This window comes from Lonchura striata, chromosome 34, assembly GCF_046129695.1.
Source record: "Lonchura striata isolate bLonStr1 chromosome 34, bLonStr1.mat, whole genome shotgun sequence".
Taxonomy (NCBI): Eukaryota; Metazoa; Chordata; class Aves; order Passeriformes; family Estrildidae; genus Lonchura; species Lonchura striata.
Genome location: NC_134636.1, coordinates 1,960,844 through 1,981,090, shown reverse-complemented (window position 1 = coordinate 1,981,090; position 20,247 = coordinate 1,960,844). Strand labels below are relative to the sequence as shown.

The 20,247-nt window shown below is 61.8% G+C and overlaps 1 protein-coding gene and 1 long non-coding RNA gene across 2 annotated transcripts; both read left to right on the top strand.

The window, feature by feature from the left end:
• Positions 1–303: 303 nt before the first annotated feature.
• On the top strand, positions 304–7,099 carry EFNB3 (ephrin B3). Its single transcript, XM_077789461.1, has 5 exons — positions 304–401; positions 2,969–3,237; positions 4,075–4,167; positions 4,536–4,574; positions 6,936–7,099. The coding sequence occupies exons 1-5, from the start codon at positions 304–306 to the stop codon at positions 7,097–7,099; spliced, it is 663 nt and encodes a 220-aa protein (XP_077645587.1).
• A 6,969-nt stretch (positions 7,100–14,068) lies between these two features.
• On the top strand, positions 14,069–20,247 carry LOC144247843 (uncharacterized). Its single transcript, XR_013341331.1, has 3 exons — positions 14,069–14,092; positions 15,814–15,869; positions 20,172–20,247. It is a non-coding gene; the product is annotated as an uncharacterized LOC144247843 (long non-coding RNA).

Genomic DNA, 20,247 nt, shown 5'->3' with positions numbered 1-20,247 from the left:
CCACACCCACTCCAGACCACGCCCCCTTGTCCAAAGCCACGCCCACCCCCCCACGCCCCGCCCCTCTGGCTGTCACAAACCACGCCCCGCGGCCACACCCATAAAGCCACGCCCCTTTAACTCCGAGACCACGCCCCTTTCCGGAGCCACGCCCCCTGTGTGGCCACGCCCCGCCCCGCAGCCGGCGCGGGCGCAGCCGGGGCGGCCCCGCGGGGACGCGGGTTCGAGTCCGGCCGGGCCGGGGGTCGGGGCGGGGGTCCCGGGGCCGGGCCGGGCTCTGCGGCCCCGGCGGGGCGGGCGGCGATGGCGGGGCGGGCGGCGGCGCTGCTGCTGGCCCTGCTGGGCGCGGGGGCCGCGGGGCTGAGCCTGGAGCCGGTGGTCTGGCACACGGGGAACCGGCGGTGAGAGCGGGGGGCACCGGGGGGGGGCACCGGGGGGGTTTGGGGCACCGGGGGTGTTTGGGGCACCGGGGGGGTTTGGGGGCACCGGGGGGTTTGGGGGCACCGGGGGGTTTGGGGGCACCGTGGGGTTTGGGGCACTGGGGGGCTCCAGGATTGGGGGCACCGAGGGGATTTTGGGAGTACCGGGAGGGATCGAGGGGTTTGAGGGGCACCGGGGGGGGATTGAGGGGTTTGGGGGGTCCGCAGGGTTGGGGGTCACTGGGGGGTTCACGGGGTTGGGGGGCGCTGGGGGGGTCTTGGGGGACCGAGGCTCTGTGGGATTGGGGGGTCTTGAGGGTCTGGGGAGGTCTGGGGGGTCTGGGGGACCGGGGTTCTCAGGATTTGGGATTTTGGGGGGTCCAGGGGGTGTTGATGGATGTGGGGGGGTTGGGAGGATTGGGGGGTCTCGGGGGTGTCTTGGGGGCCTGAACAGTCGGGGGACAGAGGGGAGGGGGAGGGGGAGTCCCGAGAGACTCGGGGGGGTCTGGGGGTGGTGGGAAGATGTGGGGGGGCTTTGGGGGTCTTGTCACCCCCTCCGGATGACCCCAAGAGATGGAGATGGGGACATGGGGGGTGACACCGGGTGTGTGACACTGCGGGGGTGACACAGCGGGGCTGTGGGTGACATCGTCTGAGTGACACCGTGAGTGACACCTGATGCTGTAACCGGGTGTGACACCGTGTGACACTGTGACTGAGTGTGACACTGTGATTGTGACGCCGTGGCACCGTGGCTGTCACCCTGAACGCGTCTGTGTGACACGGACACCGTGACGAGGACGATGTGTGTCACCGCGCCCGTCACACCCCACGCGGCTGTGACGCTGTCCCGGGGCGGTGACACCGGGTGACACCGTCCGTGTGACACGGTGACAGCCGCGCGGGGACAGCCCTGCCCCGCTGTCACCCCCTCGGGTGCCCCCGGCCCCGGGTCCCCCCTGCTGTGTCCCCTCCCCCCCCCGGCCCCCCACGGAGCGGGTGGGGGAGGGGCAGCGGCGCCGTTGCCACGGTGACAACAATGGCTGCCCAACCCCCCGGTCCTGCGGGGCGCCTGACGGGGCTGTCACCGTGTCCACACGGCCGGCGGTGTCATCCCCACGGTGTCACCGTCACTGTGGCAGTGTCACACCTGTCATGGTGTCACCCCCACGGTGTCACTGTCACAATGGCAATGTCACAGCTGTCACAGTGTCACCCCCATGGTGTCACCATCACTGTGGCAGTGTCACAGCTGTCAGTGTGTCACCCCCATGGTGGCAGTGTCACTGTGATAATGCCACACCTGTCACCAACCCTGTGTCACCCCCATGGTGTCACCCCCACAGTGTCACTCCCATGATGGCACCGTCACAGTGGCAGTGTCACAGCTGTCACAGTGTCACCCCCACAGTGTCACTGTCACGGTGTCACCATCACTGTGGCAAGTGTCAGAGCTGTCATGGTGTCACTGTCACGGTGGCAGTGTCACATCTGTCATGGTGTCACCCCCACGGTGTCACTGTCACAATGGCAATGTCACAGCTGTCACGGTGTCACCCCCACGGTGTCACTGTCACTGTGGCAGTGTCACACCTGTCATGGTGTCACCCCCATGGTGTCACTGTCACAATGGCAATGTCACAGCTGTCACAGTGTCACCCCCATGGTGTCACCGTCACAGTGGCAGTGTCAGAGCTGTCGTGGTGTCACTGTCATGGTGGCAGTGTCACATCTGTCACAGTGTCACACGTACACTGTGTCACCTCCATTGTGTCACCCTGACCATGATGGTGTCACACACACAATGTCACACACAGTGTCACAGAATAATGTCACACAGTGTCACACACAGTGTCAGTGTCACACACAATGTTAATGTTGCAGTGTTACAGTGTCACACACAGTGTCAGAGAAAAATGTCACACACGATGTCACAGTGTCACACACAGTGTCAGTGTCGTAGTGTCACAGTGTCACACACACAGTGTCACACACACAATGTCACTGTCACACACACAGTGTCACACACACACACAGTGTCACACACACACAGTGTCACACACAATGTCACACACACACTGTAACAATGTCACGGTGTCACACACTGGTACGCTGTCCCCACAGGTTCTTGGAGGCGGGCGGCTACGCACTGTACCCGCAGTGTCACACACACACAGTGTCATACACATAGTGTCACAGTGTCACACAATGTCACAATGTCACAGTGCAACACACACTATGTCACACACACAATGTCACAGTGTCACACACCGTCCCACAGGTTCCTGGAGGAGGGCGGCTACGTGCTGTACCCTCAGTGTCACACACACAATGTCACACTGTCACACACAGTCACACAGTGTCACACACACTGTCACACCGTCCCACAGGTTCCTGGAGGCGGGTGGCTACGTGCTGTACCCGCAGTGTCACACACACACAGTGTCTCACACACACAGTGTCACACACACACAGTGTCACACACAAAGTGTCACACACACAGTGTCACACACACACAGTGTCACACACACCGTCACACTGTCCCACAGGTTCCTGGAGGCGGGCGGCTACGTGCTGTACCCTCAGATCGGCGACCGCCTGGACCTGGTGTGTCCGGGCGGCGCGGGGTACGAGTACTACAAGCTGTACCTGGTGGGGGGGGCGCAGGCGCGGCGCTGCCAGGTGCCCCCCGCGCCCACCCTGCTGCTGACCTGCGACCGCCCCCAGCGCGACGTGCGCTTCACCATCAAGTTCCAGGAGTTCAGCCCCAACCTCTGGGGCCACGAGTTCCGCCGCCAGCACGACTATTACATCATCAGTGAGCCGGGACGCCATGGCGGGGCGGCCGTGACGTCATCAGGGGGTGGTGATGTCATTGGGGGTGGTGATGTCATTGGGAGATGGGGATGTCATCGGAGGGGGTGGTGATGTCATTGGGGTGGTGACATCATGGGTGTGATGATGTCATTGGAGGGGTGGTGATGTCATCGGAGGGGTGGTGATGTCATTGGGGTGGTGACATCATGGGCGTGATGATGTCATTGGAGGGGTGGTGATGTCATCGGAGGGGTGGTGATGTCATTGGGGTGGTGATGTCATTGGGAGATGGGGATGTCATTGATGGGGCGGTGATGTCATTGGGGCAGCGATGTCATTGGGGTGGTGACATCATGGGAGTGATGATGTCATTGGAGGGGTGGTGATGTCATCGGAGGGGTGGTGATGTCATTGGGAGATGGGGATGTCATTGATGGGGCGGTGATGTCATTGGGGCAGTGATGTCATTGGGGTGGTGATGTCATTGGAGGGGTGGTGATGTCATCGAAGGGGCAGTGATGTCATTGGGGTGGTGACATCATGGGTGTGATGATGTCATTGGAGGGGTACTGATGTCATTGGGGCAGTGATGCCATTGGGAGATGGTGATGTCATCAGGGGGGGTGATGTCATTGGAGGGGTGGTGATGTCATCAGAGGAGGTGGTGATGTCATTATTGCACGATGCTGTGATGTCACTGGGGTTGCCGATGACCTCACAGCGCGTGACAGCGAATCCAAGGGAAGGGGGGGGTGTGACCAGTCTGTGACGTCACGGAGGTGCTGTGATGCCTGATATGACGTCACCAATGACGTCACGATGTCCCCTCCCCCCACAGCCACCTCGGACGGGACCCCCGAGGGGCTGGAGAACCGGCAGGGCGGGGCCTGCCTGACCCGGGCCATGCGGGTCACCCTGCGCGTGGGGCAGCGTGAGTCAGCCCTCCCCCCCGGCCCTCCCCCACCATCCCCTCCCCCCCGGCCCTCCCCCCCGGCCCTCCCCCACCGCCCCATCCCCTCTCACCCTCCCCCTCTAACCTCCCCTCCCCGTCTCACCCGCTCCTCCCCTCCTCCTCCCCCTCCCCTCCCCCACCTTCCCCTCCCCCTCTCACCCTGCCCCTCTCACCTCCCCTCCCCCACCCTCCCCTCCCCCTCTCACCCTCCCCCTCTCACCTTCCCTCTCACCCTCCCCACTCTAACCGTCTCCTCCCCCTCTACCCTCCCCTCCCCTCACCCTCCCCCACCCTCCCCTCACCCTCCCCTCCCCTCCCCTCCCCCTCTCACCTCCCCTCCCCCCCAGGCCCCGGGGCGGAGCCTCCGCCGGACCAGGACGGGACAGGTAAAGGTTGGGGCGGGGGGGCGGGGCTCAGCCCGGCGGAGGCCCCGCCCCTGACTCCTCCCCTCCCGCCAGGTTCAGCCAATCAGACGAGCCGGCCGGGGCCGGCCCCGCCCCCCGCGCGGGGGTGGGCGGGGCTCTGGGGCGCGGGGGGCGGGGCGGCGCTGCTGGCGCTGGGGGGGGCGGGGGGGGCGCTCTGGTGGCGCCGCCGCCCCCGGAGACCCCCGAGGAGCCCGCGGGGGGGCGGAGGGGCGGGGCCGGCGAGGCCACGCCCCCTCGGGCCCGGCCCCGCCCACCCCCTGCGCGAGCTGCCCCTCCCCCCCCCGGCCGCCCCTCCCCCCGCCTACTACAAGGGGTGAGGGGTGGGGGAGGGGCGGGACCCCCCCCAACAGGGCGTGGCCACGCCCACCAAGGGAAGGACACGCCCCTCCCTGGAGCTCCGCCCCCTCGGGGCAAAGGGGAGCGAAGGACCCAAAAAGGGAAGAATTTGCCCCAATTTGACACACACACCCCCCCCCCGGTGTGGGTGGGCGGGGCTTAACCGGGAGGCGTGGCCTGAAGTGGGCGGAGTCAGGCGGTGCTGCCCAGGGGCGTGGCCACCCCAAAATGGGCGTGGCCACCCCAAAATGGGCGTGGCTTTGGCTGGGGGAGGCGGAGCTTGAGCGGCTTTGAGGCGTCACCCCCGGAAAGGGGCGGGGCTCGCTCATGGCGCCCTCCCATTGGTCGCGACGAAAGCCCCGCCCACTCAATGGGAAGGGGTCCCTTCGGCCACGCCCCCCGCGGCAGAGGGGGCGGGGCTTTCCCCGCGCAGCAACACGGATGAACCGGAAGTGACGTCACAGCGACGGAGAGGCGGGGCTTCCTGTGTGACGTGCCTGGGGGCGGGGCCAGCGCGCGCGGCCGCCGCTGATTGGACAGCTTTGTGCCGTTGGCTCCGCCCCCTTCCTGTCAATCAGCGGGGTGGGCGGGGCTTGGACGGAGGGGCGGGGCCAGCGCGGGGGGCGTGTCCCGCCCGGCCGGGCTCACCCGAGGCCCCAAATCTGCATTTTTCCCCCCAAAAGCCCAAATTTCCCCTTTCCAGCCTCGCGGTTTTGGGGCCAAACTGTCGATTTTGGGCGGGAAAAGCCGATTTTTGTCCAAGCCCCGACTTCAACCCAAATCCGCGTTTTTAGGGCCCCGAACCTTTTTTTTTGTGTGGAAAAAAAAGATCCGTTCTAGTGAGAAAAATGTTTATTTTAATGACTTAAGGCTTCATGTTAAACCCTAATCCCTCATTTTATGCCCAAAACGTAAATTCAAAAAGTTAAAGCCTCGTTCTGGACATAAATCCCCAATTCCTGCATCCAAAACACCCCTAAAAGTCCAAATTTCCTTTCTACATTTCAAAGATTTTTTATTGTTTGGCTCAAATTGTCAAATTTTAAGGTAAAGTCTGTATTTTCAGTGTTCAAAACCTCATTTTGGGCTCCAAACCCACATTTCTAGGGTCAAAATCATTAATTTGGGCTCCAAATCTTCATTTTCCCTGATTTTGGAGGCCAAAATCCACTTTAAATGAGAAAAACCTCCAGTTTTAGGGTTCAAACCCCCCTTTTGGGCGCAAAAAATAGAATTTTTGGGGTCTCGAGCATCACTTTTAGGGCCAAAACCTCGTTTTAGAGTGTAAATTATTTTATAGGATCCAAAATTCCACTTTCAGGTGCAAAGACTCACTTTTAGGTCACAAATCCACAGTTTTAAGGTTCAAACGCAAGTTTTGGGGCCAAGCGCTTCATTTTTAGGATTTTTAGGGGGTTTAAAGTTTTTTAGGGTAGAAAAATCGGATTTTTCGTGTCTCAAACCCCATTTTTTGTGCCAAAGCCTCAGTTCAGCGTCTAACCCCTCACTATTGGGTCCAAATTCTCAACTTTAGGATCCAACGCCTTTCTTAAAGTTAAAAACCTCAATTTTTAGACCCTTTTTAAAGGATAAACCCCCCGTTTTTCACCCCAAAGCTCAAATCCTCATTTAAATGTCCATTCCTGCTTTTTGGGGCGAAAACCCCTCATTTTCAGTGCCCAATCACTCATTTTTTTTTACCAAACACCTCTTTTGGGGCCAAATACCTCTTTTTTGGGGGGACAAAATGATTAATTTTAAGGTCACACTTCCTGCTTTTGGCACAAAAAAAAAATCACATTTTGGGGGGTTCAAAATTTAATTTATAGGCCAAAAACTTTGTATTTACGGCCAAATCCCTCAATTTTAAGTACAAAATCTTCAACTTTGGGCCCAAATTCAGCTTTTTTGGAGCCCTCGGCCGTCCCCAAGCCGAGTTTTTGGGTGATTTTAATCAATTTTTGGGTCCAAATTCCCCTTTCCGAGGCCTTCCCCCCCCCCCCCCCCGGCGTTGCCATGGCAACGGGCCCGGCGCGCCCTGCCGTGACGTCACGGCGGCGCCGGCCAATCAGAGCGCGGCTCGGCCGTTGTTGCTGGGGGAGGGTCACGTGGGAGGGGAGGGGGGCGCGGGGGGTCACGTGACCCCGTGACAGGCGCCCCCCCCGCGGGGGTCCGCGTGCAAGGGGTCACGTGACCCCGCGTGCAAATCCCAAATTTCCCCATTTAAATCCCAAATTTTCTCATCCAAATCCCGAATTTCTCCACAAAAATCCCAAATTTCCCCGTCCAAATCCCGAATTCCCCGCGCAAATCCCGAATTTCTCCACAAAAATCCCAAATTCCCTGTCCAAATCCCAAATTTCCCCGTTTAAACCCCAAATTCCCTCATCCAAATCCCAATTCCCTCGTCCAAATCCCAGATTTCCCCACACAAATCCCAAATTTCTCCACACAAATCCCAAATTCCCTCATCCAAATCCCAGTTTCCCCACACAAATCCCAAATTTCCCCACACAAATCCCAAATTCCCTCATCCAAATCCCAGTTTCCCCCTTTAAATCTCAAATTCCCTTTCCAAATCCCAAATTTCCCCATTTAAACCCCAAATTTCCTCATCCAAACCTCAAATGTCCTCATGCACATCCCAGATTTCCCTGTCCAAACCCCAAATTTCCCTGTCCAAATCCCAGTTTTCCCTGTGCAAATCCCGAATTTCCCTGTTTAACCCCCAAATTTCCTCACACAAATCCACATTTCCTCATCCAAACCCCAAATTTCCACATCCAAATCCCAAATTTCCCCATTTAAATCCCAAATTTTCTCATCTAAATCCCGAATTCCCGACACAAATCCCAAATTTCCCCACACAAACCCCAAATTTCCCCCCACAAATCCCAGATTTCCCCCTTTAAACCACAAATTTCCTCGTTTAAACCCCAAATTCCCTCATCCAAATCCCTGTCCAAATCCCAAATTTCCCTGTTTAAACCCCAAATTTCCCCTGTTGAAATCTCAAATCTCCCCACACAAATCCCAAATTCTCTGTCCAAATCCAAATTTCCTCTCACAAAAACCAAATTTCCCCATATAAGCCCTGACTTTCCCCCCACAAATCCCAAATTCCCCCATTTAAACCCCAAATTCCCTTTCCAAATCCCAAATTTCCCCCCAGAAACCCCAAATTCCCCCGTTTAAACCCCAAATTCCCCCATTTAAACCCCAAATTTCCCTGTTTAAACCCCAAATTCCCCCGTTTAAACCCCAAATTTCCCCATTTAAACCCCAAATTACCCCATTTAAATCCCAAATTCCCCAAATTAAATCCCAAATTTCCCCATTTAAACCCCAAATTCCCCCATTTAAACCCCAAATTCCCCCGTTTACACCCCAAATTCCCTTTCCAAATCCCAAATTTCTCCATTTAAATCCCAAATTTCCGCGTACAAGGACCGGGCAGGATGGTGGGGGTGGGGGAGGGTCTGCGGATCCCCCTCCCCCCCGGTGCGAGGAGCCCCTCCCCCACAAGCCCCGCCCCCGGAGCCCCTCCCCCACAATCCCCGCCCCCCGGAGCCCCTCCCCCCGGCACAGGCCGCCCCTCCCCCTCCCCTCCGGGCACCGCGGGGTTAAACGCGGCCCCTCCCCCCCCGCGCCCCTCCCCCCCCGCCGGAGCCGCCGGGGGGCGGGGCCAGGCCGGGAGGGGGCGGGGCCAGGCCGGGAGGGGGCGGGGCCAGGCCAGGAGGGGGCGGGGCCGCGCCAGCCCAGGCCACGCCCCCCGCCGGGCACGTGCGGTCCCGCGCGCTGCCCGAGGGGAGGGGGAGCGGGGGGGCGGGGCTTGGCGGAGGTGCCGCGCGCCGATTGGCCGGCGCTGGGACGGGGCTCCTGCCATTGGCTGGGGCGCGGTGTCCCCAGGGTGGCCCCGCCCCCGGCGGTGCCGGCGCGCCCCCTGCTGGGCGCGGTGCTGCTCTGCAATGGTTAAACCAGTATGCGCTTAAACTGGTCCCAGTATGGGCTTAAACTGGTCCCAGTATTGGGTTAAACTGGTCCCAGTAGGGGCTTAAACTGGTCCCAGTATGGGCTGAAACTGGTCCCAGTACGGGCTTAAACTGGTCCCAGTACGGCCTTAAACTGGTCCCAGTAGGGGTTTAAACTGGTCCCAGTATCGGGTTAAACTGGTCCCAGTAGGGGTTTAAACTGGTCCCAGTGCCGGGTTAAACTAGTCCCAGTATGGGCTTAAACTGGTCCCAGTATCGGGTTAAACTAGTCCCAGTGTCGGGTTAAACTGGTCCCAGTAGGGGTTTAAACTGGTCCCAGTACGGGCTTAAACTGGTCCCAATATGGGTTTAAACTGGTCCCAGTATGGGCTTAAACTGGTCCCAGTAGGGGTTTAAACTGGTCCCAGTATGGGTTTAAACTGGTCCCAGTGTCGGGTTAAACTGGTCCCAGTACGGGCTTAAACTGGTCCCAATATGGGTTTAAACTGGTCCCAGTATGGGCTTAAACTGGTCCCAGTAGGGGTTTAAAATGGTCCCAGTACGGGCTTAAACTGGTCCCAGTATGGGCTTAAACTGGTCCCAGTACGGGTTTAAACTGGTCCCAATATGGGTTTAAACTGGTCCCAGTACGGGCTTAAACTGGTCCCAATGTCGGGTTAAACTGGTCCCAGTGCCGGCTTAAACTGGTCCCAATATGGGTTTAAACTGGTCCCAGTACGGGCTTAAACTGGTCCCAATGTCGGGTTAAACTGGTCCCAGTGCCGGCTTAAACTGGTCCCAATATGGGTTTAAACTGGTCCCAGTATGGGCTTAAAATGGTCCCAGTACTGCCTTCTACTGGTCCCAGTGCCTCCCAGTCCCTGTGTCACCCTGCACTGGTCCCAGTGCCGATTTGTACTGGTCCCAGTACAGCTTCTACTGGTCCCAGTGCCTCCCAGTCCCCGTGTCACCCTGTACTGGTTGTACTACCAGCTCATACTGGTCCAGGCTCTCCCAGTACTGGACTGTACTGGTCCCAGTGCATCCAGTGCCACCCAGTCCCAGTCCCTGTGTCACCCTAGGCTGGGCCCAGTACTTCCCAGTATGGTTCTATACTGGTCCCAGTGCCATTCACTGGTACCTCATCCTATTCCAGTCCATCCCAGTCCACCCCAACCTGTCCCAGTCCTTCCCAGTTACCCTCAGTCCAACCCAGTCCCCCCCATCCCTCCCAGTCCCTCGCAGTCCCTCCCAATCCCCCCCCAGTCCCCCCCAGTCCCTCCCAGTTACCCCAGTCCCAGTTCTCTCAGTCACTCGCAGTTCCCCCAGTCCCTCCCAGTTCCATCCCAGTCCCTCGCAGTCTCTCCCAATCCCCCCGTCCCTCCCAGTCCCTCCCAGTTCCCCCAGTCCCAGTTCTCCCAGTCACTCCCAGTTCCCCCAGTCCCTCCCAGTCTATCCCAGTTCCATCCCAGTCCCCCCCCATCCCTCCCAGTTCTCCCAGTCCCCCCCAGTCCCTGCCAGTTCGCCCAGTCCCAGTTCTCCCAGTCCCTCCCAGTTCCCCCAGTCCCAGTTCTCCCAGTCCCTCCCAGTTCCCCCAGTCCCAGTTCTCCCAGTCCCTCCCAGTCCCCCCCATCCCTCCCAGTTCCTCCCATTCCCTCCCAGTCCCCCCCAGTCCCCCCCAGTTCCCTCCCAGTGCCCCGCAGTCTCTCCCAGTTCCTCCCAGTCTCTCCCAGTTCCCTCCCAGTCCCCCCCAGTCCCCCCCAGTCCCCCCCAGTCCCCCCCAGTTCCCCCAGTCCCAGTCTATCCCAGTCCCCCCCCGCAGTCCCTCCCTCCCGCCGCCGCGGTGGGCGTGGCCTCGCTGCCGGGTGGGCGTGGCCTCTCCATATATGGTCACACCCCTCCCCGCTCGGTGGGCGTGGCCCGGCGCCCGAGGGGGCGTGGCCTGACTCGGGGGCGTGTCCTTGCCGGGCTCGGGGGGCGTGGCCAGGCCGGGGGCGTGTCCGCGCCTCACCAATGGGCGTGTCGGTGGGCGTGTCGGTGGGCGGGGCCGGGCGGGCCCGCGCGGGCGGGGCGCGCGGCTCTCGGGTCCTTTGTTTGAGCGAGGCCGGAGCCGCGGAGCCGCCGCAGCGCCGGGGCCGGGCCGGGACCCCCGGGACCCCCGGGAGCCCCGCACCCGGCAGCCCCCGGCACCGCACCGGCACCGCACCGGCACCGCCGCACCGGCACCGCCAGCGCCGCAGGTACCGCGCGGCCGAGACAGCGGCGGGGGCAGCGCGGCCGGGCCGCGGCCTGGGGGGAGGAGGAGGAGGAGGAGGAGGAGGAGGAGGAGGAGGAGGAGGAGGAGGAGGAGGAAGGGGGTGAGGGGTTTGTGTGGGGAGGGGGTGTCAGCTGAGGGGGGAATGGGGGTTTGGGGGGGGAGGGTGAGGGGAATTGGGGGGGTGGGCTGAGGGAATGGGGGGGCTGGGGTGGGCTGGGGGGGTCAGGGGGGAATTTGGGGGGTGGGCTGAGGGGAGGGGCTGGGCTGGGGGTGAAGGATTTGGGGTGGGGGGGGTCAGGGGTGAGGGGAGTGTGGGGGGGGTGAGTTGCGTGAGGGGGAAACTGAGGCACAGTTGGGGGTGCGGGTGGGGGGGGCTGGGGGTGGGGGGGATTTGGGGGGTCCGGCCTTGTTGGGGTGAATGGAGGGGGGTCAGGGTTGGGGTGAATGGAGGGGGTTTTGGGGAGGGGGCGTCAAAGCTGAGGGGGATTTGGGGGGGTCAGGGCTGAGGGGAATTTGGGGGGGTCAGAGCTGAGGGGAATTTGGGGGGGTCAGGGTTGGGGTGAATTGAGGGGATTTTGGGGGGGGTCGAGCCTGAGGGGAATTTTTTGGGGGGGTTCAAAGCTGAGGGGAATTTAGGGGGGATCAGGGCTGAGGTGGATTTGGGGGAGTCCAGCCTTGTTGGGGTGAATTGAGGGGATTTTGGGGAGGGGGCGTCAAAGCTGAGGGGGATTTGGGGGGGTCAGGTTTGGGGGGATTTTGGGGAGGGGGTGTCCAAGCTGAGGGGGATTTGGGGGGGTCAGGGCTGAGGGGAATTTGGGGGGATTTTGGGGAGGGGGCGTCAAAGCTGAGGGGAATTTGGGGGGGGGGGTCAGAGCTGAGGGGAATTTGGGGGGGGTCAGGGTTGAGGTGGATTTTTGGGGGTCTGGCCTTGTTGGGGTGAATTGAGGGGATTTTGGGGAGGGGGCGTCAAACCTGGGGGGAATTTGGGGGGGGGTCCAGCCTTGTTGGGGTGAATTGGAGAGATTTTGAGGAGGGGGTGTCAAACCTGAGGGGAATTTTGGGGGGGTCAGGGTTGAGGTGGATTTTTGGGGGTCCAGCCTTGTTGGGGTGAATTGGGGGAATTTTGGGGAGGGGGTGTCAAAGCTGAGGGGGATTTTGGGGGGATCAGGGCTGAGGAGGATTGGGGGGGGCAAAGTGGGGGGGTTTTGAGGTGGGGGAGTAAAATTTGGGGTGAAATTGAGGGAATTTGGGTTTGGGTTTGGGAAATCGAGGTGGAATTGGGGGGGTCAGAGCTGAGGTAAAATGGGGGGGGCTCAAATTTGAGGTGAAATTGGGGGGGCTGATTAAAATTTGGGGTTCTGGGTGGGGGGGTCAGAGCTGAGGTGAAATTGGGGGGGGTCTGGTCCTGTTTTGGGTGATTTTGGGGGGGTTCTGTTAAAATTGAGGTGCAGTGGGGGGGGTTGGGCTGGGGGGGTCAGATATGAGGTGAAATTGGGGTTTTTTGGGGGTTTGGGAGAAATTTGAGGTGAAGTGGGGGGGTCTCACCGGGAGGGGGTCGTGGTGAGGGGAATTTGGGGGGGTCTGGCTTTTTTGGGGTGATTTGGGGGGGGTCTCACCTGGAGTGGGTCAGGGCTGAGGGGAATTTGGGGGGGCTCCATTAAGATTTGGGGGTTTGGGCTCGGGGGGGGTCAAACCTGAGGTGAAATTGGGGGGGGGGGGCAAAGCTGAGATAATTGGGGGGGGTCGGGCTGGGGGGATAAATTGGGGGGGGTCAGGGCTGGGGGAAATTTGGGGGGCGCTGATGTGGGATAAGGGGGGGTCAAATGTGAGTTAAAATTTGTGTGTTTGGATTTTGGGGGGGGGGTCTTCCTCTCCCCCTCCCCAAAAGTGATTTGGGGGTGTCTGGGCTGAGCTAAACTGGGGGGGGGCTCTGACCCCCCTGGAGTGGATTTTGGGGGGGTCATTTGGGGTGAATTTGGGGGGGGGGGAAATCTGGGTCTTAAAGGGCCAGCGCAACTTTGGGGGGGCACCTTTGGTGACCCCCAACCCCTCTGTGCCTCAGTTTCCCTTTCTTAGGGGGTGTTTGTTGTATTTTTCTTTGGGGGGGGCACAGGGGGGTTTTGGGGGTCACGGGGGGGGTCTTGTAGGGATTTTGGGGGGGCTCTGGGAGGTTTGAGGTGTGGGGGGGTATTTGGGGGTGTCAGGAAGGGGCCGGGTGGAATTTGGGGGGTCTGGGGGGGTTTTGGGGTTTCAAGAGTGGATTTGGGGGTGTCGGGGGGTCTGGGAGGATTTGGGGGGGCTTTGGGGGGGCTCAGGGAGGGATTTGGGGGTGTCGGGGGGCTGAGAGTTTTTTAGGGGGGGGTCTGGGGGGTTTTGGGGTGTCTGGGGGGGGGTCAGGCCCTGCAGCCATGTTGGGGTGTAGCCTCCTCCTGACCCCCCAAAATGCACCTGGAACCCCCCAAACATGTCTGGGACCCCCCAAAACACACCTGGGACCCCCTAAAACGCACCTGGGACCCCCCAAAACACACCTGGGACCCCCCAAAATGCACCTGGGACCCCCCAAAACACACCTGGGACCCCCCAAACATGTCTGGGACCCCCCCAAACACACCTGGGACCCCCTAAAATGCACCTGGAACCCCCAAACACAGCTGGGACCCCCCAAACACAGCTGGGACCCCCCAAAATGCAGCTGGGACCCCCCAAACACACCTGGGACCCCCTAAAATGCACCTGGGACCCCCCAAACCACACCTGGCCCCCCCCTGCCCCCCCGCCAGGGCGCCCCGGGCCGGGCTGGGTGCGGCTCCTGATAAGGCGGGTGTGGGAGCACTGGGAGGGACTGGGAGCACTGGGAGGGACTGGGAGCACTGGGAGCCGGGGGCAAGGGTGAAGGCTGCACTGGGAGCGGGGTAAGGGCTGTACTGGGAGCACTGGGAGCACTGGGAGCGGGGTAAGGGCTGTACTGGGAGCACTGGGAGTGGGGTAAGGACTGTACTGGGAGCACTGGGAGCGGGGTAAGGACTGTACTGGGAGCACTGGGAGCGGGGTAAGGGCTATACTGGGAGCACTGGGAGCAGGGTAAGGGCTGTACTGGGAGCACTGGGAGCACTGGGAGCAGGGTAAGGGCTGTACTGGGAGCACTGGGAACAGGGTAAGGGCTGTACTGGGAGCACTGGGAGCAGGGTAAGGGCTGTACTGGGAGCACTGGGAGCACTGGGAGCAGGGTAAGGGCTGTACTGGGAGCACTGGGAACAGGGTAAGGGCTGTACTGGGAGCACTGGGAGCACTGGGAACAGGGTAACGGCTGTACTGGGAGCACTGGGAGTGGGGTAAGGGCTGTACTGGGAGCAATGGGAACGGGGTAAGGGCTGTACTGGGAGCACTGGGAGCACTGGGAGTGGGGTAAGGCCTGTACTGGGGGCACTGGGAGTGGGCTAAGGGCTGTACTGGGAGCACTGGGAGCACTGGGAGTGGGGTAAGGGCTGTACTGGGAGCACTGGGAGTGGAGTAAGGGCTGTACTGGGAGCACTGGGAACACTGGGAGTGGGGTAAGGGCTGTACTGGGAGCACTGGGAGCAGGGTAAGGGCTGTACTGGGAACACTGGGAACAGGGTAAGGGCTGTACTGGGAGCACTGGGAATGGGGTAAGGGCTGTACTGGGAGCAGAAGGTGTTTGTGTACTGGGAGCACTGTGTGAATCTATACTGGGAGCACTGGGAGCTGGGAGTGAGGATTACTGGTGTTACTGGGAGTGATGGCTACTGGTGTTACTGGGAGGTGGGAGTGACAGTTACTGGTGTTACTGGGAGCCGGGAACGGCTGCTACTGGTTTTACTGGGAACACTGGGAGCTGGGTATGGTGGGCGAGGGCGTTACTGGAGCCAAGCGTGTGAGATACTGGGAGCACTGGGAGTACTGGGGCCTTGGAATGGTGGACAAGGGTCCTACTGGGAGTTACTGGGGATACTGGTCATACTGGGAGCAGCGGTACTGGTCATACTGGGAGCACTGGGAGCAATGGTACTGGTCATACTGGGAGCACTGGGAGTGGAGATGGCCATACTGGGAGCTACTGGGGGTACTGGGAACAGTGGCACTGGTGATACTGGGAGCACTGGGAGCAGCGGTACTGGTGATACTGGGAGCAACAGTACTGGTGATACTGGGAGCACTGGGAGTAGTGGTACTGGTCATACTGGGAGCAACGGTACTGGTGATACTGGGAGCACTGGGAGAGGCCATACTGGTCATACTGGGAGCAGCAGTACTGGTCATACTGGGAGCACTGGGAATGGAGATGGCCATACTGGGAGCTACTGGGGGTACTGGGAGCAGCAGTACTGGTCATACTGGGATCACTGGGAGCAGTGGTAGTGGTCATACTGGTCATACTGGGAGCACTGGGACCAGCGGTACTGGTCATACTGGGAGCAGTGGTAGTGGTCATACTGGTCATACTGGGAGCAGTGGTACTGGTCATACTGGTCATACTGGGAGCAGTGGTAGTGGCCATACTGGTCATACTGGGAGCAGCCCCCTGGGCCTTACTGGTCCCAGTAGGGCACTGGGAGAGGGGGAGGGGCCTCCCAGTGCTCCCAGTGCTCCCAGTAAGGCTCCGTGTCCCCCCCAGTCCCAGGCCATGGCTGGCGCGTAGCCCCTCCCCCGCCGGACCGGACCCTCGGACACGTGAGTGCCCCTCCCCCCGGCCAGGTGTGACAGTGTCACCTGGCCAGGTGTGACAGTGTCACCTGTCCAGGTGTGACAGTGTCACCTGTGCAGGTGTGACAGTGTCACCCCCAGGTGTGTGTGTGACACCTCCAGGTGTGTGTGTGTGACACCTCCAGGTGTGTGTGTGTGACACCCCCAGGTGTGACAGTGTCACTTGTCCAGGTGTGTGTGTGTGACATCCCCAGGTGTGACAGTGTCACCTGTCCAGGTGTGACAGTGTCACCTGTGCAGGTGTGACAGTGTCACTCACCTGTCCAGGTGTGACAGTGTCACCTGCACAGGTTTGACAGTGTCACTTGTCCAGGTGTGTGTGTGACACCCCCAGGTGTGACAGTGACACCTGTCCAGGTGTGACAGTGTCACCTGTGCAGGTGTGTGTGACACCCCCAGATGTGACAGTGTCACCTGTCCAGGTGTGACAGTGTCACCTGCGCAGGTGTGACAGTGTCACCTGGCCAGGTGTGTGTGTGACACCTCCAGGTGTGTGTGTGTGACATCCCCAGATGTGACAGTGTCACCTGCCCAGGTGTGTGTGTGTGACACCAGGTGTGACAGGGTTGCACACCTGTGTTGTACCGACAGGACAGTGTCACCCCCGTGTCACCTCTGTAGGACAGTGTCACACCTGTGTCACCTCTGTAGGACACTGTCACACACGCATTGCACACCTGTGTCACCTGTCTAGGACACTGTCACACCCGTGTCACCCCCACAGGACACTGTTACCCCCGTGTCACACACCAAGGACCCTCCCCCGCTGTCCCCCCCACACCCCAATGTCACAGGGGCACCCCGGGGCCACCCCAGGCAGGGGACAGCGGTGACACGGGTGTCACAGGCGCGTGTCCGGGTCACGAGAGGCCGCGCGGGGTCACACGCGTGTGCCAGGTGTGTCACTGTCCCCAGGTGTCCCCTGTCCTCACCTCACCCTGGCTGTCCCCGTGTCACCCCGTGGCTGCTGCCCCCGTGTCACCCCACGTGTCCCCAGATGTCCCCAGGTGTCCTCCCCGTGTCCCCAGGTGTGTCCGTGCCCTCCCCGTGTCCCCAGTTGTCCCCACGTCTGTCCCTGTGTCCTCACATGTCCCCAGGTGTGTCCTCACATGTCCCCACGTCTGTCCCTGTGTGTCCCCAGGTGTGTCCCTGTGTGTCCCCAGGTGTCCCCAGGTGTGTCCCTGTGTGTCCTCAGGTGCCCTCCCCGTGTCACCACGTGTGTGTCCTCCGTGTCCCCCCCATCCCCCCGTGTCCTCTGTGTCCCCCAGTGTCCCCCTGTGACCTCCAGTGTCCCCCCCATTGTCTCCCCTCATGTCCCCCCCGTGTCCCCCCCGTGTCCCCCCATTGTCCCCAATGTCCCCCATCCACTGTCCCCAATGTCCCCCCAATGTCCCCGTGTCCTCTGTGTCCCACCGTGTCCCCCTGTATCCCCCCCATTGTCCCCCATCGTCCCCCCATCCCCTGTCCCCAATGTCCCCCCCATTGTCCCCCCGTGTTCCCCCCACTGTCCCCTATTATCCCCCCATTGTCCCCCCAATGTCCCCCCCATTGTCCCTTCATTGTCCCCCCCGTGTCCCCCTATTGTCCCCCCGTGTCCCCCCAGTGTCCCCCCAATATCCCCCCCATTGTCCCCCCATTGTCCCTCCATCCCGTATCCCCAATGTCCCCCCCCATTGTCCCCCCGTGTCCCCCCCCGTGTCCCCCCCGTGTCCCCCCGTGTCCCCCCGTGTCCCCCATTGTCCCCCTGTATCCCCCCCATTGTCCCCCCGTGTCCCCCCGTGTCCCCCATTGTCCCCCTGTATCCCCCCCATTGTCCCCCCGTGTCCCCCCGTGTCCCCCATTGTCCCCCCGTGTCCCCCAATGTCCCCCCGTGTCCCCCCGTGTCCCCCATTGTCCCCCTGTATCCCCCCCATTGTCCCCCCGTGTCCCCCCGTGTCCCCCATTGTCCCCCCGTGTCCCCCAATGTCCCCCCGTGTCCCCCCGTGTCCCCCATTGTCCCCCAATGTCCCCCCGTGTCCCCCCGTGTCCCCCATTGTCCCCCCGTGTCCCCCCGTGTCCCCCCGTGTCCCCCCGTGTCCCTCCCCCACGCCGGGATTCCCCCTCCCCCCCCGCCCGTCGCGTGCATCCGGCTGACGTCACGGGGGGGAGGGGGGAGGGGAGGGGACACCCACGCGGGCCGTGACTCACGGGGTGTCACCCGGACACCGGGACGGTGTCACCACGCGGGACAGGGACACCCGGACACCGGGCACACGGCACGGGTGAGGGACGGCGTGGGGCGGTCACTCGTGGTGTGGGGCGGTCACGTGTGGGGCGGTCACTGGGGCGTGGGGCGGTCACTCGTGGCGTGGGGCGGTCACTCGTGGCGTGGGGCGGTCACGTGTGGGGCGGTCACTGGGGCGTGGGGCGGTCACTCGTGGTGTGGGGCGGTCACGTGTGGGGCGGTCACTGTGGCGTGGGGTGGTCACTCGTGGCGTGGGGCAGTCACGTGTGGGGCGGTCACTCGTGGTGTGGGGCGGTCACGTGTGGGGCGGTCACTGGGGCGTGGGGCGGTCACTCGTGGTGTGGGGCGGTCACGTGTGGGGCGGTCACTGGGGCGTGGGGCGGTCACTCGTGGTGTGGGGCGGTCACGTGTGGGGCGGTCACTGGGGCGTGGGGCGGTCACTGGGGCGTGGGGCAGTCACGTGTGGTGTGGGGCGGTCACTCGTGGCGTGGGGCAGTCACTGGGGTGTGGGGCGGTCACTCGTGGCGTGGGGCGGTCACTCGTGGCGTGGGGCGGTCACTCGTGGCGTGGGGGGGGGTCAGCAGAGTGGGGGGGTGTGGCTGGGCAGGGGGCACGCACGTGTGTGGCCGTGGGGCAGCCCGGCCGTGGGTCAGTGTGGTCACTCTGGCCGTGGGTCAGTGTGGTCACTCTGGTTATCGGTCACTCTGGCTGTGGGTCACTCTGGCTGTGGGTCACTGGTGACTGTGGGTCCCTCTGGCCGTGGGTCACTCTGGTTATTGGTCACTCTGGCTGTGGGTCACTGGTGACCGTGGGTCACTCTGGCCGTGGGTCAGTGTGGTTATTGATCAGTCTGGTTATTGATCACTCTGACCATTGGTCACTCTGGTTATTGGTCGCTGGTGGCTGTGGGGTCACAGGTGTGTGACCGTGGGTCAGCCTGGCTGTGGGTCAGTGTGGTCACTCTGGTTATTGGTCACCCTGGCCGTGGGTCACTGGTGACCGTGGGTCACTCTGGCTGTGGGTCACTGGTGACCGTGGGTCACTCTGGCTGTGAGTCACTGGTGGCTGTGGGTCACTCTGGCCGTGGGCCACTGGTGACCATGGGTGACTCTGGCTGTGGGTCAGCCTGGCTGTTGGTCACTCTGTTTATTGGTCAGTCTGGCCGTGGGTCACTGGTGACCGTGGGTGACTCTGGCTGTGGGTCAGCCTGGCTGTTGGTCACTCTGTTTATTGGTCAGTCTGGTTGTTGGTCACTCATGGCTGTTGGTCACTCATATGTGTGTGACCGTGGGTCAGCCTGGCCGTGGGTCAGTGTGGCTGTGGGTCACTCCGGCCGTGGGTCAGTGTGGCTGTGGGTCACTCCGGCCGTGGGTCACTCTGGTTATTGGTCACTCATGGCTGTGGGTCACTCGTGTCTGTGGGTCAGTGTGGCTGTTGGTCACTCTGGCTGTGGGTCAGTGTGTCTGTGGGTCACTCCGGCCATGGGTCACTCTGTTTATTGGTCACTCATGACCGTGGGTCACTCTGGCCGTGGTCACCGTGTTTGGGGTCACTCTGCTCCAGTGTCCCATGTGTGCCTCACGTGGTGCTGTGTCCCGAGTGTCCCCAAATGTCCCTCTGTCCCCAGTGTCCCCCTGTCCGGGTGTGTCCCCCTGTCCCCAAGTGTCCCCCTGTCCCCAGTGTCCCCCTGTCCCCGCGTGTCCCCCTGTCCCCAATTGTCGCCGTCCCCTTCCCGCTCCCCGTGGGCGTCGCGGGGTCCCCTTGGCCACGCCCCTGCCCGTGACGTCACGGGAAACCCCGAATTTCTCCCCAGCCGTGCCCGTGACGTCACAGCTGGGGGCGGGGGAAGGCCCCGCCCCCTCCAGCGTCCCCAAATGTCCCCAAATGTCCCCAAATGTCCCCAAATGTCCCCAAATGTCCCCAAGCCCCGCCCCCAGCGTCTCCCCATTCAGCCCCACGGGGGGCGGAGCCCCGCCTTGCCCCGCCCTCCCCTCTGCTCATTGGCCAGCACCAGCCTGAGCCCTCTCCCCATTGGTCGCCCCCAGGCTGAGCCAGCGCCGGAAGGGAGCGATGATTGGCTGCCAGGCGAGAGGCGCGCTGTGATTGGCCGGTTCCTGGAGA